A 15,054-nucleotide genomic window follows, 5' to 3' on the forward strand; every position below is an offset into this window, starting at 1 on the left:
TAAATTTTTTTTATGGTGTATTAACATAGGGGGGCAAGAGTGTGCTTGAGCACCCCTTGCCCCCATGAAAATGTTTATATATTATATATATAATATATGTATAATATTAAAATATTAGCAATTATAATTCATATATGTATAGTTATCTCTTTATTTATTCTTTTTAAATTTCAACTCATGCTATTTAAGATAAATTAAATAAAAATTATAAAATTATTATATTAAAAAAAATCGATGTTCAGTGACAATAATAAATAATAACATAATATGAATAGTGAAACCTATATCAATTTTAAATTTTATATTTTAAATTTTTTTATTGAATTTATCAAATTAAAATTATCAACTTTTTTAAGAATATTAATGTAAAAAATAATATTATAATAAATAAAATAAAAAACTTGAAAAAAAATGCAACCACTATCTCAAAAATCTCTAAGAAATATGTAATCCTTATCTCTCAAGTTCAAATGCAATTTTTCTCTCTTATAAGTCAAAAGCGGTAAAATTTAACTCTAGATCATTTGTTGGTTGAGTCGATTGATGAGTTTTTTCTATTCGCTCAATCTCTTCCAATTTTCTATTTTATGTGAGACTTATCTTTTTTTTAATCAAATTTAGTTTGATTCATTAATTGTTTTAATATTTTTTTATGAATTTTTTTTATATTTTTTAAATATTTGTTTTGTTATTTGTTATGAAGAATTTATTGTGCAAATTATTATAAAAATTTGTTAAATATTTTTTATTAATTGTTGTGAAAATTTTGATTGTTCATTAGATTACAAATTAAATTAGATTATGAATTTGCATTAAGTTGTTTTTAAATTGCATTATTTGTTACTAGTAAGTTGAGTTGATTGTTAATTATGTAGGTATAATAGTTTTTTTTACATTTAACCCAAAATTTTTAAATGTATGTATATTTTATATAAATTATTATTATAATCTCAAGTTTGAGTTAATAGAATTATTCAAAATTTATATATATATATTAAAAAAAAAATTGAATTCAGCACCTCTTTAATTTTGTTTCTAGTTTCACCATGGGGTGTATATATAATCTTTAATGCTAATGTAATGTGACAGTTAACTGTGGCTATAGTACACCAAGCAGAAATCATGTCAATTTTTTAATACTTAAAAAAAAAAATCTTATTTTGTATATTGCTGAAAATGCAATTTACTTCCAAATCAATTAATAATCACCCTTATTAAAAAACATGTTTTTGTTTATGTGGCAATCTAACGTCACATCTGATTTATAAACCCCATTTTTAACTTTTTATTAGATATTTTCAATATATATGCACAAGTCAATAATCGTATTCTGAACTAAACATATCCATTTAGTCGGCACTCCAATATCAAATCTAATTCTAAGCCACATTTCTAATATTTTACTATATATTTTCAATATATATATATATATATGACATAGAAGATGTGGTATTGTTGCTCGCTGACATGGCAGAGCCACATCATCGATCTATCACACCAAGTAGAAGAAATATATCAACCAAATAAATTATTAATTCAATATTAATTTACAAAATCATCGTCAAATGAATAAAAAAATTAATTTGTACATGAGACTGTGATTTTACTAGCAAAGACGATTATATAAGTGATTACAACAAAAGGAGATTACAAGATAAAGACATATCGATTGAGGATAAATAACAATTATTAAAACAATGGATGCAATAGACAAAAAAAAAAAAAAATTCGTAACTAGATCAGGCATCTATCCAAGGTGACACAACAAAAATAAGATCAAAGCTTAAGAGATCTGAGGAACTCATGAGCATATAAATATTTTCATGATTAAATTCTCGTATGTAAATATTTAATCTCATTTTTTGAATAGTATTATCACATTCAATTAGACTTGCATAAACCTCATAAAATTATCAAATTTACTAAAAAAGAATGTTAAAGAGTATATAGATTATTTCCCATTGATATCACCATATATCACATAAGCAGTTTAAACACATCAACAAAAGACTTGAATTATCAAAATATACATATTTAATCACATACTTAACATCACGACACAAATGACACATGTGTGATCCCTCAGCAACCAGGTTCCCCCGTGCTCAAGGAGGACACCAGCCTTGTTACAAGCAGTCCAAGTCTGCTGCCGACAGAGACTCTAGAAGCTGAGCAAGGTCAGGAGAATCTTCCACCTCATGGGGCTTGCCCTATTATTCTGACATCTCAGGAGGCTACTTCTAGCAGGTGCAGCAACTGTCAGAAGAAACATTCGTCCAGATGGAACGAAGATGCAAGATACCTTGCCAAGCCCCCACACTCATCCTAGAAAAAGGAGTCCTCCAATGCTTCACTAGAAGGTACGTCCGTTGCTCCTCTTTTAATTTCTGCTTGGTCTAATATTCAAATTGATCATTATTCCTCTACATGCGGCATTAAAATAGACGTCTCGAATAATCATAAATCTTTTCGCTTCGATGATATTAGGCACCTAGAGTCATCTACAACTGACCTCTCTTTGGATCAGCTTGGCCCCTCTAAGGGACCCCGATAATTTGGGTGTTTTAATGAATATCATTTCGTGGAACATAAAGGCCTTGGTAGGCCGAACAAACGCCAAATAGTTAGAGACTTTCTGGTCCTTTATTTTGTGGATTTAGTTTGCCTTCAAGAATCTAAGTTAGCTTCTAAGGACCAAATTGTGTGGAGGGCTATTGGAGGTTCTAAATTTGACCAGTTATGATTCTCCCCTGTGTTGGGTTCTTCTGGGGAATGATCATTGGGTGGAAGGAATCTAGTCTTCAGGGTTTCTCATTCATTCTGGTTCTTTTTGCCTCTTAGTTAAATTTTTAAACCTAGCCAACTAGCATAGTTGGTTATGCACTTCTGTCTATGGTCTTGTTGAGCGCTTGCAAAAAGCTGATTTTTGGAAAGAAATTAGGGATTGTTGTCCTATGACACAAACTCCTTGGGTTATTTGTGGGGACTTCAACACTATTTTCTCTACCCTCGATAAGAATTCCGGTCAACAAAACTGGAATGACATCCACAATGCCCAGGACCTTACAAGGGATCTCAATCTTTTTGAAACCCCGATGCGCGGAAGGAGGTTTACCTAGACGAATGGCCAAATCAACCCAGTCTAGGTTAAACTTGACCGTTTCTTGTCAAGATTCGCTTACGCATTTACCCAAAGTCTTTCAAGCGTGCCTGCCGCGAGTTAGTTCTAATCATGTGCATATCCGGCTGAACTCTGGGGAACACTCCTTCAAACCAAAAATTTTTAAGTTTGATTCTGTATGGATTAGAGGGGGGCACAAGCCGGTTAATTAGGCCCGCCGGGTCCGGTTCACACAAAGCCAGACGTAGAACACACTCATGCCACAGTAAGGAATCGCTAGGCCGGTTTGACCCGGCCCACCTCACAATAGAACCCGTAGGGTTCGGGCCAGACCCGTTGGACCCGGCCCACCTCACAATAGAACCCTCAAGGTCCGGGCCAGTCCCGTTTGACCCGACGGGTTTTAATTTTTTTTAAATTATTATTTAAATAGTATTTTATTCTAAAATTAAAATCTTCTTTTAAAAGTTAAAGTTTGTGGTATTGATGGGATTCGAACCTAGACATTTTGCATAAAAACCATCACATTTACCAATAGGCCTACAATATTTTTTGGTGATAATATAAAACATAAATAAATACAAATAAATCATAAAACAATTTTTAATTTTAATCCAAAAAACAAAAAATAATTTATAATTTATAAAAGAATTTGAGACAAGTCAAAATAAATAAAAAAATTGCATTTTAATTTGTTTAACTATTGAATTAAGTTCTCAACATATCTTCTTGAGTATGAGAAAAATTAAATATCAACTAGCTCTCTTATTTTGAATCAAAATTATCATCCACTTATTTATTCATTGCAATAAGGGATAGTTCTTTATTTTGACTTTGGTCTCAAACTCTAGCAATTGTTATAATTGTGCTCATCATGTTATCATTGAAAACAAAGTCACTAATTTCAAAGCTTCATATATTTTTATAACTAATCAAAAGAATATGTTGCCAACCATTATTCAAATATATTGAAATTTATATTTATGTTTAGAAGAGAGCCAGAGGTTGACCACTTGACCATAATTTAAAACAGATTAGCAACCGAATTAAATCTGTTTTTGAACTTTGTAAGGGAATTAATTGCGTTTCAAATATTAAAAACGAGATTAATTCCGTTGTAAATATTAGCAATGGATGTGTAATCCGTTTTAATATTAGCAACGGATGCAATACCTTTACAAATATTATCAACGGATTTAATTCCGTTGCAAATATTAGGAACGACTTTAATTTCGTTGCTAAATCGGTTTCTGAATTTTTAAACGGAATTAAATATATTGCTACAAAATTAGCAACGAGTTTTTCAAAAATAGAAAATTTCCGTCTCTAATCTGTTTCTAAAATGAATTAGCAACAGATTGGAAACAAAAAATGTTGTTTGTAAATTACAATTTTCTTGTAGTGACCCCATCTTTTTACTTTTTTTAAAATATTTCTTTGTTTTTACAATTGATACATATAATTTATGTATATATTTTAAAATGTTATTATTTTCTTTTACAAATTGATACAAATAATCATACATACATACATACATACATATATATACATATGTACATATATATATATATATATATATATATATATATGTATGGCAAATAAGAGTGCCCCTTATTTAAGGGAATTTAGGGGCCTACATGCATAGGGACATTGTGCTAATGGGACAAAAAATTATTTTAAAAAAATATATATTTGTGAAAATTTATTATTTGGTATTTTGATGTTTTACAAATTGATTTGTATAGTTTTTTTAAAAATTTTATAATTTGGTCTCTTCAGTTTATATATATATATATATATATATATTAGCATAAAAAAATAATTTTAAAGAAATATTTGTGAAAGTGTTATTGTCCCAGTTTTAGTCCAAATAAAACTTTTTGATCCCCATCTTACAGCTATCTATATATATATATAGTCTTTTCCAACAATATGTAAAAAATAAATTGTAGCTCAACATGTATTTTTTATACTAATAAAAAAGTTTTGATAATAAAATAATAATAAAAAAAAATTCAACCCTGCCAATCAACCCGCCGGGTTATGGGTTTGGAGACTCCTGACCGGTAACTGGGCCTGCTACATTGTGGGCCGGTTACGGATTACTGGCCCGGCCCGCCGGGTCAGTTGACCCGACGGGTTTTCTCTGGCCGGTTTCAGGCTGGGCCGGGCCAAAACTCGACCCGTGCTCCCCTCTAGTATGGATGACTAGGGGTGAGTAGGGGAGAGCATTGGTCGGTTCAGTAACCGAACCGAACCGAATTATCGGTTAACCGAAATTTTTTGGTTCGGTTCGGTTATTAACCAAAATTTGTTATTTAACCGAAATTATATAAAAAAAAGTTTTTAAATGATTTCTAGGGCAATTAATTGAACTATTAATTCATTTTTTTTTAATTCATCATTTTATTAAGTAATTGGCTTATAAATTAATCATATATATATATATATATATATCTTATACAAAAGCCTAGCCTCCATATAATTTTTTTAATTTATATAACATAATTCAGTTCGGTTTCGGTTAAATCGAATACCAAATTATCAATAGAACTGTTACCAAACCAAACCAGAAAAAATTCGATAATCAAACCAAACTTCTTATTCGATTTGGTTCGGGTTTGGTATTCGGTTTTTCCAAATAATGCTCACCACTAGGGGTGAGCAAGAAAATCCTAGTCCGATGATCCGATCCAGTATCCAATTTTTTACCTGAATTTTACGAGTATACGATCCCAAAAAAAATCAGGTAACCGATCCGAACTTTTCATATAAAAACCGGATCAGACCCGGGTCAGGAGAAAATAAAAACTAGGTTCTCAAATCCGATCTGATTTTTAGAATATTCATATATATATATTAATAAATTTAAGTTTTACATAGGCTAAATGTAAAAACCCAAATTCATAATCTAATCTCTTTAAGAGTTATATATATATATATATATATACATCAATAAATTGAATTTTAGGACTAAATATGAAAAAATCCAAATCCCTAGTCTAGAGTTATATATATATATATATATATAATAAATTTAAATTTTACAAGGGCTAAAAGAAAAAAATAATCCAATTTCATAATTTAATCCCTTTAAATATTATTTTTTTCTTTCAATTTCTTTCTTCTAGTCCCATTGCCCCTCGATTTCTTTCTAGCTTCATTATTGATGAAACGTTTGATGCTTCCGAAAATATTTAATTTCTTTTTTATATTGTTTAAATCAATAAAAAAAATTTATTATTCTTATTGTGCAGAGAATAATATAAGATTTTAATTTTTTTTAAAATTAAAAATTTTTTATATTTGTTTTTTATGTATTGTTATTATATAAACGAAATTCTATAAGATCGATTGGATCCAGATATTCGATATCCGATCTGATTTAAATTGGGTACCTGGTTTTCAATATTCGATTTAAACCGGGTCGGATATAGGTTGAGTTTTTGTCGATCCAAAAATCAGGTGCCCGATCCGATTTTGCTCACCCCTATGGATGACACATGATGGACTTGAAGATTTAATCCGGGTCTGGTGGTGTGAACCATCTTTAACTTGTTGTGGTATGTTTATTCTTGCTAAGAAGCTTGTTTGGATGAAAAAAAAAAAGGCTTAAACTCTGGGCTAAGCACACGTTTGGTGAGATCAAGGAACGTAAACCGGTTCTTCTTCAGTCCCTTGACATTGCTAAAGAATGGTGTGTGCTTACCCCACAGGAGTTAACAAGAGAATTGGAGCTTAAACTTGAACTAGATACGACCTTTAAGCAGGAAGAGGTTTATTGGCGCCAGCAGTCGCGGGTGTCTTGGTTGAAGGAGGGGGATGCCAATAGCCAATTTTTTCATAACTTTGCAAATGGTCACCATAATAAGAACTGGATTAATCAAGTCTCCTACAGGGAGTCCATCTTCACCACTGAGGTGGATTTCGATAAAGCTTTTATTGCTTCATTTCAATCTCAATTTGGCACTAGGCATAGGAACCGATTCACGTTTGACTGGTCTTGGCTTCTGTCCAAAAAACTATTTGTCGATATTTCTATGCTCGAGGCACCTTTCACGGACGAGGAGATCAAGAATGGTGCCTTTGATCTTGGGCTTGATAAGGCCCCCGGTCCTGATGGTTTCCCGCTGTCTTTCTTCTAAAAGTAATGGGAGATCGTGGGGTCAGATGTTAGGAAACTCTGTTATGATTTCTACACGCACTCTGCCAATCATGAAAGGATTAATTGAGCGAATATTATTCTCCTGGCCAATTTTTCTGAACCATGTATCCGTTGTGGATTACAGACCTATCAACCTGATTAGTTCCTTCTTGAAGATCATCTCCAAAATCCTTACAACACGTTTATCTAGAGTGATTGATCGCCTGGTTGAAAATTCCCAATCAGCTTTCATTAAAGGTAGACACATCTTGGATAATGTCGTTGCTGCTGAAGAAATCATTTTCCATCTTCAAAAGCAGAAGATCCAAGGCAATGCTCTCAAAGTGTATTTTTCTAAGGCCTTTGATATGGTGGATTGGGACTTTTTACTTGAGCTTCTTGTTGCTAGAGGCTTTGGTCCTAGTTGGATTTGTTGGGTGAAGACCCTTCTTGTGTTGTCAAAAGCTTTTATCCTTTTGAATGGTTCACCTTAAGACTATGTTTGATATAGATGAGGGTTTAGGAAAGGGGATCAATTATCCCCTTTACTCTTTGTCTTGGCAGAGGACGTCATGGGCACTATGTTCACTCACACCCTCGCATCTAGAATGCTTTATTGTGTCTAGCTTGGAAATATTAGGTAGGTCTGCCATCTGCAATACGCGGATGATCTCATCATTCTCACGGCGGGTGGGAAAAAGGGTCTTCGGATCATTAAGCTCATTTTTTATCTTTCAAAGGAATGTCGGCTTGACGATCAATTTCCACAAGACTTGCCTGTACACAACGAATTTTGATTCCCTTTCTAATCAGGCGGACCTTCTTACTCTCAACTATATGCCCCGTTCCCTCCCATTCACTTACTTAGGGATTCCAATTATGGGTAGGAGGCCTAGGAAGTAGGACTGGAAAGAGCTCATTGTCGTGGTCCACTCTAGACTTAGTGCCTAGAATTCGAATTTCCTCTCGCTTAGGAGGCGTCTCACGCTTGTTAATTCGGTCTTAACTACTATCCCAACTTATTGGATGTCGATGTTAAAGTTTTCAAAATGGGTAGTCAAAGCTATGGACTATGTCAGAAGGGACTTCTAGTGATGGGGTTCGTATTTAGATGGGCCCAAATGTAGGCTAGTTAATTGGGTTCGCCTTTGTCAACCTAAGGAGCACTGTAGATGGGGAATCATCAACCTGGAGGTTTTCAATACTACCTTGTTAGGCAAGTGGTGGTGGAAATGGTCCCGGGACAATGTCTGGTGTGGTCAGACGCCCATCCAATTCAATTACTTCCAGTAATCTCCGCAAGTGCGATCGCTTTTCCCGAAAAATTTCAAAAGGAGTTCTTTTATATGGCAGGGGATTCTTCTATCCCTGGAGCCTTTTAGACTCTATTCCCATTGGGTGATCATTGATGGATCCTCTACTTTGTTTTTGTTGGATAACTAGTATGATGGGTGTCCCCCAAAACTTGTTTGGCACAAGGAGTTTGCTAGTTCCATCTCCCCGTTTTGTACTCTTCAGAATTATCTCAGGTCCTTCCAAAATTCCATCTCGGTGCCTGATGCGATTCTGGATTCTATCCAAGCCTAACTCAATCTTCCTTCTATCGGCTAGTCGGATTTTAAATCGTGGAAGTTAACTCCCAATGGGACATTTTCCGTCAAATCTTTTTACATATTCCTTATTGACAGAGAAGCACGTTGTAATGTGACCCTTCTTATCTTTAGAGGGCCTTGCCCAATGAAAATCAAGGCTTTCTTCTGGTTGGCATGGGATAACAAAATCCTCACTTTAGACAACCTCTTCGCTAGAGGATACAACAAACTACCTATGACCACCTGCAATCTCTATAGTGGTGACATTGAAATGGTCGAACACCTCTTTTTTAAGTGTCTGTTGGCTGTTTCAGTCTGGAACCTCTTCGCCCTAGCTTTGGGCTTCCATAGAGCCCCAACATCCAGTTCTGACATGTGGGCGGATTGGCTTAGGAGTCTCAGTAGTTCCCTTAAGCCCACTTGGTCTTTATTAGCTAAGGCAATTTTATGGCTTCTCTGGCTTACTCACAATGATTGCATGTTTACTTTTGTCTCCCTGTCTCCCCTGGCTGTGAGGGTTAAAATATGTTATTTGTTTCATTTTTGGGTAGATATTGTTCCCATCTCCAAGAGGTAAAAGTTTGAGGAGCCTTCGACTGCTATTAGACATTGCATCCAATTCTCAGGGTTGTTCACGCAAGTTAACCGTGACCCTGACGAGAGGCAGGATCCTGATTTCGGCTAGTCTGCTATGGTAGCGCTGTTCCTTGCGGCTGTGGTTCCTCGCTTGTGTTTGTGAGGTGTGCCATTGCTAGTGGATTGTGTTTGTGGTAGTCATGTTTGTTTGCCACTGCTAGTGGTTTGTGTTTTCCAATTCTGGTGGTTGTTTGTTGTTTGTCATTGTCGTTGTGTTTTGTTTGTCGTTGTCGTGGTGTTTTCTTTCCTTGTCTGTTGTGTTGTGTTTTGTTTCCTTGTCGTTCGTCTCTTTCTCCTTTAATGCATAAGTTGTTTATCCACTTTTTTTTTTAAAAAAAAAAATAATTCAGACATGTTTGGAGATGCTTTAGGAAAATGCAAATAAGGACTAGTCTACTACTATTAAGGGAAAGAAATTAAAAAGGAGGATGAGAGTTATCTGTAGTGAGATAAAAGTCAGGAGTATGATTATCTTTTTTTCAATAGTAGTCTTTCTAATAAAGCAGGTGTAAAAGAGGAAAGCTAGATAGTTAGAATTGATTCGGACTTTTGAACCAAAGAAAGTCATGAATCAAAGGTCAAGATGTTGGTCCAAGGTCAAACTAGAAAGAACTAGAGTTTATAAATAAAAATAAAAATAAAAATATAAAATATATTACATTAAATAATAAGTTAATTTTCATAAGAGGTATTAAACAAAATAAGTCTCATCTCATATTTAAAAAATAAAGTTTTATTGATATCTAAACTAAATCTATACGAAATACTAAACAAAATAAGCCATCTACAAAACGACATTGTTTTGTTTAAGAATCAGTTAAAATACTATTTAAGGCCTACTACAACTGTGTGAATTGGTCTAAACGACCAATTTATAGTTGAATTGCTCTAGTCACATGGTTCAATAGCAGTTCTTAGGCTATAAAGTGGTAACGGAGAACGACCAATTTAAGCGAATTGAATTGGTCAAATCAATTTGATTCCAATTACCTAGAAAAAAATGTAAATATAAATATGAAAAAGATAATTTATGATAAAAGAAAATTCTTCTTATACGAGTTGGTTGAACCAAACCAACCATATTAGATATATGAAAAGGGACAATAGATATAAGAATATCTAACACACATATGGGATGGGAATAACATCATCAACCTTGTGAAGATATTCTGCTGAGATGGGATTTGACAATTGTAACTTCTGCAAAATTTAGCTTTAGTGGTTCACTTTTTTAATTTTTAAATTATTTTGCAAACTTCTTTGTTTTCTCTTCAATTTTATCCATTGTACAAGTTGCTTCAACGGCTCTTTTAGCCAAAAATATAAAAACTTCGTGAACTATTTTAAAAATTATTTCAATAAAATGAATAAATTTAAATAAAAAATATATGATTTTTTTTAGTAAAATCCATATGTGCAAATTAAGGACATACTAGTAGTACCCCCATACATCCTTGGATACCTACCTTGAAAATGAGGACAAAAAGGTGATTTTCACCGTTTTCCATTGCCATCATCATTGAAGAAAGGAAGGTGCCCTTTGATATTTAGCTAATAAAAGATTAGATTTTAATTTTAGTAATTAGTCATTAATGATTAATTTATACATAATTTAGTATTTTAAATAAAAAATTATGATTATTAAATTTTAAAATATCTTATATTCTATTAAATAAATCAAATTAAAGAAAAAAAATCTCAATTTTAAAAGACTAAACCTATAAGATATGCCCCATGTGAAAATAATCAACCTTTTATATATCATTTTATGTATCACAAAGTACAATTGAAGAATAGAATATTGCCAATAGTATCCCATATCTTTGTTCTTAACATCTTTGTTCTTAAAATACTTTGTTCACCCTTTACATTCTCATCTTTCATGCCAAAAAACAGATGCTTTTTGATGTTTAGTTGAATTTAAATTTCAATAATTAGCCTTTAATGATTAACCAATACATAATTTAGTCTATTAAATAAAGCAATTATACTTATACAATTCAAAAATAATTTATCTAATATTGAATAAATGAGTTAAAGAACAAAAATACCAGCTAACTTTAAAAGCTAAAAACTACTAAAATATATCTTACTTATAACTGAAATATAATAATAAAATCAATGGTTCATATATTTTCAATATTACAAGTAAAATCTAAAAATAGATTTTAGTAGGTAGTACTGATCATATATGTATCTCAAAATGGTCTATATCATCATGAATGTTAAAGTTTCACTGATATTTCTTTGTTTAACCCATTAAGAAAATCAGTCCCATCGGTTAAACAAGTGTGTCTCATCCTGCTCTATTCTCATCATTATTATGCCGGAAAAGAATGTGTTTTTCATTGTTTAGCTAATATAAGATTAAATTTAACTTTTTTAGCTTTGAAAGCTCAAAACTATTAAACATATATTACTTAGGAATAAATATAAAATCAATAGTTGTTATATATTTTCAATATTACAACTAAAATCTAAAAATAGATTTTAGCCAATAGTATTGACTATGTCAATCATGGATAGCCCAATAATATGACACAAAAGTGAAAAAAAAAAAAAAAAACAAAAGTTCGAATTTTTTCCTAACAATACTGTTTTTTTTACTGTTTATACACTAAACACTTGGGTTCAGTACTATTTATATATTATTTACAGATCAGGTCTATAAGTCACCGTAACTAATACACTTTCATACATGTTTTTCTCTCTAACAATCTTTTAATTGATGGACTTTTGTTTATTAAAAAAAAAAATACCAACCATATTTTTATCTCATAATGCTCCATATTACAATAAACGTCAACTCCAACATGATATATTTTTCTTTTATTAAACCCAACATAGAAACCAACCACACACAAAAAAAAAAAGAAGAAAGTAATCTTTGTCTAATTCCATTCTCGTCAGTACACCAGAAATGAATGTGTGTGTTTTTTTAGGTTTAGCTGAGAAAACATTAAATTTAAATTTCAATAATTAGTCATTAATTATCACTTAACATATAAATTAGTAAATTAAATAAGTAATTAAATATATATAAATATATACTAAGTATTCTCCCCAACTTTGCATTTTTCGCCTGCCTTGCCTTTATCTGTATTTTCGCCTTTTTATTTTTTGGTGTTTTGTTGTTTTTTTGCTTTCCCTCACTGCTGGTGAGGGTTGACTCTTTCTTTATATTTCAGTTTTATCTCAATAAATTTGTGGTTTATCCACATTTAATTAAAAAAAAAAAAAACTTTGCACCGGAATTTTTAAGATTTTATGAAAAATTTTGAGACAATATCATATATAAAATAATATAATTAAATAACTCATATTTTAAAAACTATTGTATATCTTATATTTTAAAAATTTTATAGAAATTTATTATATAAATAATTATATGTAATTAATATTTTTTAATTATTAATATTATAAGTTATATAAATAAAAATTTAAATATTAAAATAAAATTAAAATTGTTTTCTTGGAAATACTACCAAATAAACAATCCAACAAAGCTACAAAAGGACAAACAAAGCCAGAAAGAGAGAGAGAGAGAGAGAGAGTGAGCGAGCGCGAACAAGAGCAAAAAGAAAGAGATCCGCCTCGTGCTCATCACCATCCCCGGCGAAGCTCCGGTCACCGATGAGGGCCGACGAGAAGAAGGACGTGAAGGACGAGAACCCTCGCTGGTTCTCCCGCTGGGAAGATCAACTCCCCTCCCCCGACGAACTCATGCCCTTATCCCAATCCCTCATCACTGCCGACCTTGCCCGCGCCTTCGATCTCACCTCCTCACCTCGCCGATCCCCTTCACTCCCTCCTCCCTCCGCCGTCGCTGCTCCTCTACCCGATTTCGATGCCCCCGATCTCGCCGTGTCCGGCGCCGACGGCGCCGACGAGCCCGCTCGCACCCTCAAGCGCCCGCGCCTTGTCTGGACACCTCAGCTCCACAAGCGCTTCGTTGATGCTGTTGCTCATCTCGGTATCAAGAACGCTGTGCCGAAGACCATAATGCAGTTGATGAGCGTTGATGGGCTTACGCGCGAGAACGTCGCCAGCCATCTCCAGAAGTATCGGCTGTATCTCAAGCGCATGCAGGGTCTTGGTGCTGCCGGTGGAGGTCCTGCATCTGCCGATGATCAGCTCTTCGCTAGTGCCCCTGTTCCTCATCATTTCCTTGCTCGTGGCCCTGCTGATCCGTTCGTCGCCGCGCTGCAGCAGCAGCAGATCGCTGCGGCCGCTGTTGCTGCGCAGCAGCATCAGCAGCAGCAGTACTATCAGCAGCAGCAGCAGAGGCATTTGGGTTATTTGGGATCGCCGCCGGGGAGTGGGTATGATCGTGGGTACCTAGCGAGGGCTGTGCCGCCGCCGGCGTTGCATAGGATGGTGGATCCCGTTGGGGTTGGAGCTGTGAGGCCGTCTCCCCCTCAGCCGCCGCCGTCGTCTGTGGGGTTTTATCAGGAGGATTTCGAGACAGGAGCTGGAGGTGGAGAGAGACGAGTGCTGACCCTTTTTCCGACAAAGGAGGAATGATAGAGGTAATCACTGCCCTTTTTCTCTGTAAAATTGTGAAATTGATGAGGAATTTGGGATAAATTTGGGATCTGTATCTTGTGATTCATGTCCTTCTTGTTGTTGATTCTGATGGTTCTGTTGTTGGTGGTGGTGGTGATGATGATGTTCTTTGTTTGGTGCAGTAGTTGTTGGAGATATCCATTGTGATGGTATAAGCTTGAAACTTTATGGAATTAGATTGGGAAATTCATGCAAATTAGAATCTTCAATTGCTTGTTTGCTCTAAAGATTTAGGATACTTCTTTTTTTGGTTAGATATGGAAATCCATGTCTATTCTAAGCTCACAGATCTTGACTTATTAAATTATATTATGATTTGTAGGAAATGACCTTTTTGTACTAAAGTGAAGATGAAGTTCAATAGATGGAGAGCTTAAGCAGTTAATAATAGAATTGGTTTGCTATATAAGACATTGAGCCTTTTTATGCATCTGCAAATGCGGTTTCAGAGAGATACTGTAGAGGTATGAGCCTTTAGTTTCCGTATGTCTTTAACTATGATGACTGTGTGTGGTGGTGATGATTGTAAAGTCATTGAACTTATAGTTTATCATCTCTGTAGTTGTATACAACTTTGTCTATATATGCAGAAAATCTTTGATATTGTCAAAGGTCAACTTAATGTAAATTTTATATGTGGAATGGTTGTGAAGTCGGAATTTCTAAACTCAATCTATTATCATTATTTAATACTTAGAGTATCAGATGCTTCTTTGTTTCTTATGACCATTGATCAGTCTTTATTTACACAAAAAGATTTCACTGCAAAAAAATAAAAGATTTACTTTATTTGGACTCCTTTTGTATTATATTTGTAGTGTTTGCCAGGTTGTACTCCTTGAACACATTAACTTCCACTTGAAATTCACCTCATTGTTAAAACTACTTCTTTCGTATGGATCCATAAAATTTCTAGCATAATATATTGATTCTGCCAATGTGTTTTGTGATGCAAGTGTTTTCTATGTTATTTTAGTACATTCAACACTCAACAC

General features: G+C 33.6%; 2 protein-coding genes across 2 annotated transcripts; both read left to right on the forward strand.

Moving 5' to 3' along the window:
- The first annotated feature begins 2,280 nt into the window (after positions 1-2,280).
- LOC120273232 lies at positions 2,281-7,759 on the forward strand. The gene is made up of 3 exons (XM_039279863.1): positions 2,281-2,360; positions 6,732-7,253; positions 7,411-7,759. The coding sequence occupies exons 1-3, from the start codon at positions 2,281-2,283 to the stop codon at positions 7,757-7,759; spliced, it is 951 nt and encodes a 316-aa protein (XP_039135797.1).
- A 5,258-nt stretch (positions 7,760-13,017) lies between these two features.
- On the forward strand, positions 13,018-14,751 carry LOC120273034 (transcription factor MYBC1-like). Its single transcript, XM_039279672.1, has 2 exons — positions 13,018-14,022; positions 14,382-14,751. Exon 1 carries the CDS (start codon positions 13,127-13,129, stop codon positions 14,015-14,017), a length of 891 nt encoding a protein of 296 aa, XP_039135606.1. The 5' UTR covers positions 13,018-13,126; the 3' UTR covers positions 14,018-14,022; positions 14,382-14,751.
- The last annotated feature ends 303 nt before the right edge of the window (positions 14,752-15,054 follow it).

This window comes from Dioscorea cayenensis, chromosome 12 (assembly GCF_009730915.1).
Source record: "Dioscorea cayenensis subsp. rotundata cultivar TDr96_F1 chromosome 12, TDr96_F1_v2_PseudoChromosome.rev07_lg8_w22 25.fasta, whole genome shotgun sequence".
In the NCBI taxonomy this organism is placed as follows: Eukaryota; Viridiplantae; Streptophyta; class Magnoliopsida; order Dioscoreales; family Dioscoreaceae; genus Dioscorea; species Dioscorea cayenensis.

Bases quoted from the DNA above. Each gene is read 5' to 3' on its own strand.
- LOC120273232 (XM_039279863.1), top strand. From the start codon at position 2,281: ATGGAACGAAGATGCAAGATACCTTGCCAAGCCCCCACACTCATCCTA. The intron at 2,361-6,731 runs GTACGTCCGTTG...AAAAAAAAAAAG, and splicing joins CTCCAATGCTTCACTAGAAG to GCTTAAACTCTGGGCTAAGC. The intron at 7,254-7,410 runs GTCTTTCTTCTA...TGTGGATTACAG, and splicing joins GGTCCTGATGGTTTCCCGCT to ACCTATCAACCTGATTAGTT.
- LOC120273034 (XM_039279672.1), top strand. From the start codon at position 13,127: ATGAGGGCCGACGAGAAGAAGGACGTGAAGGACGAGAACCCTCGCTGG.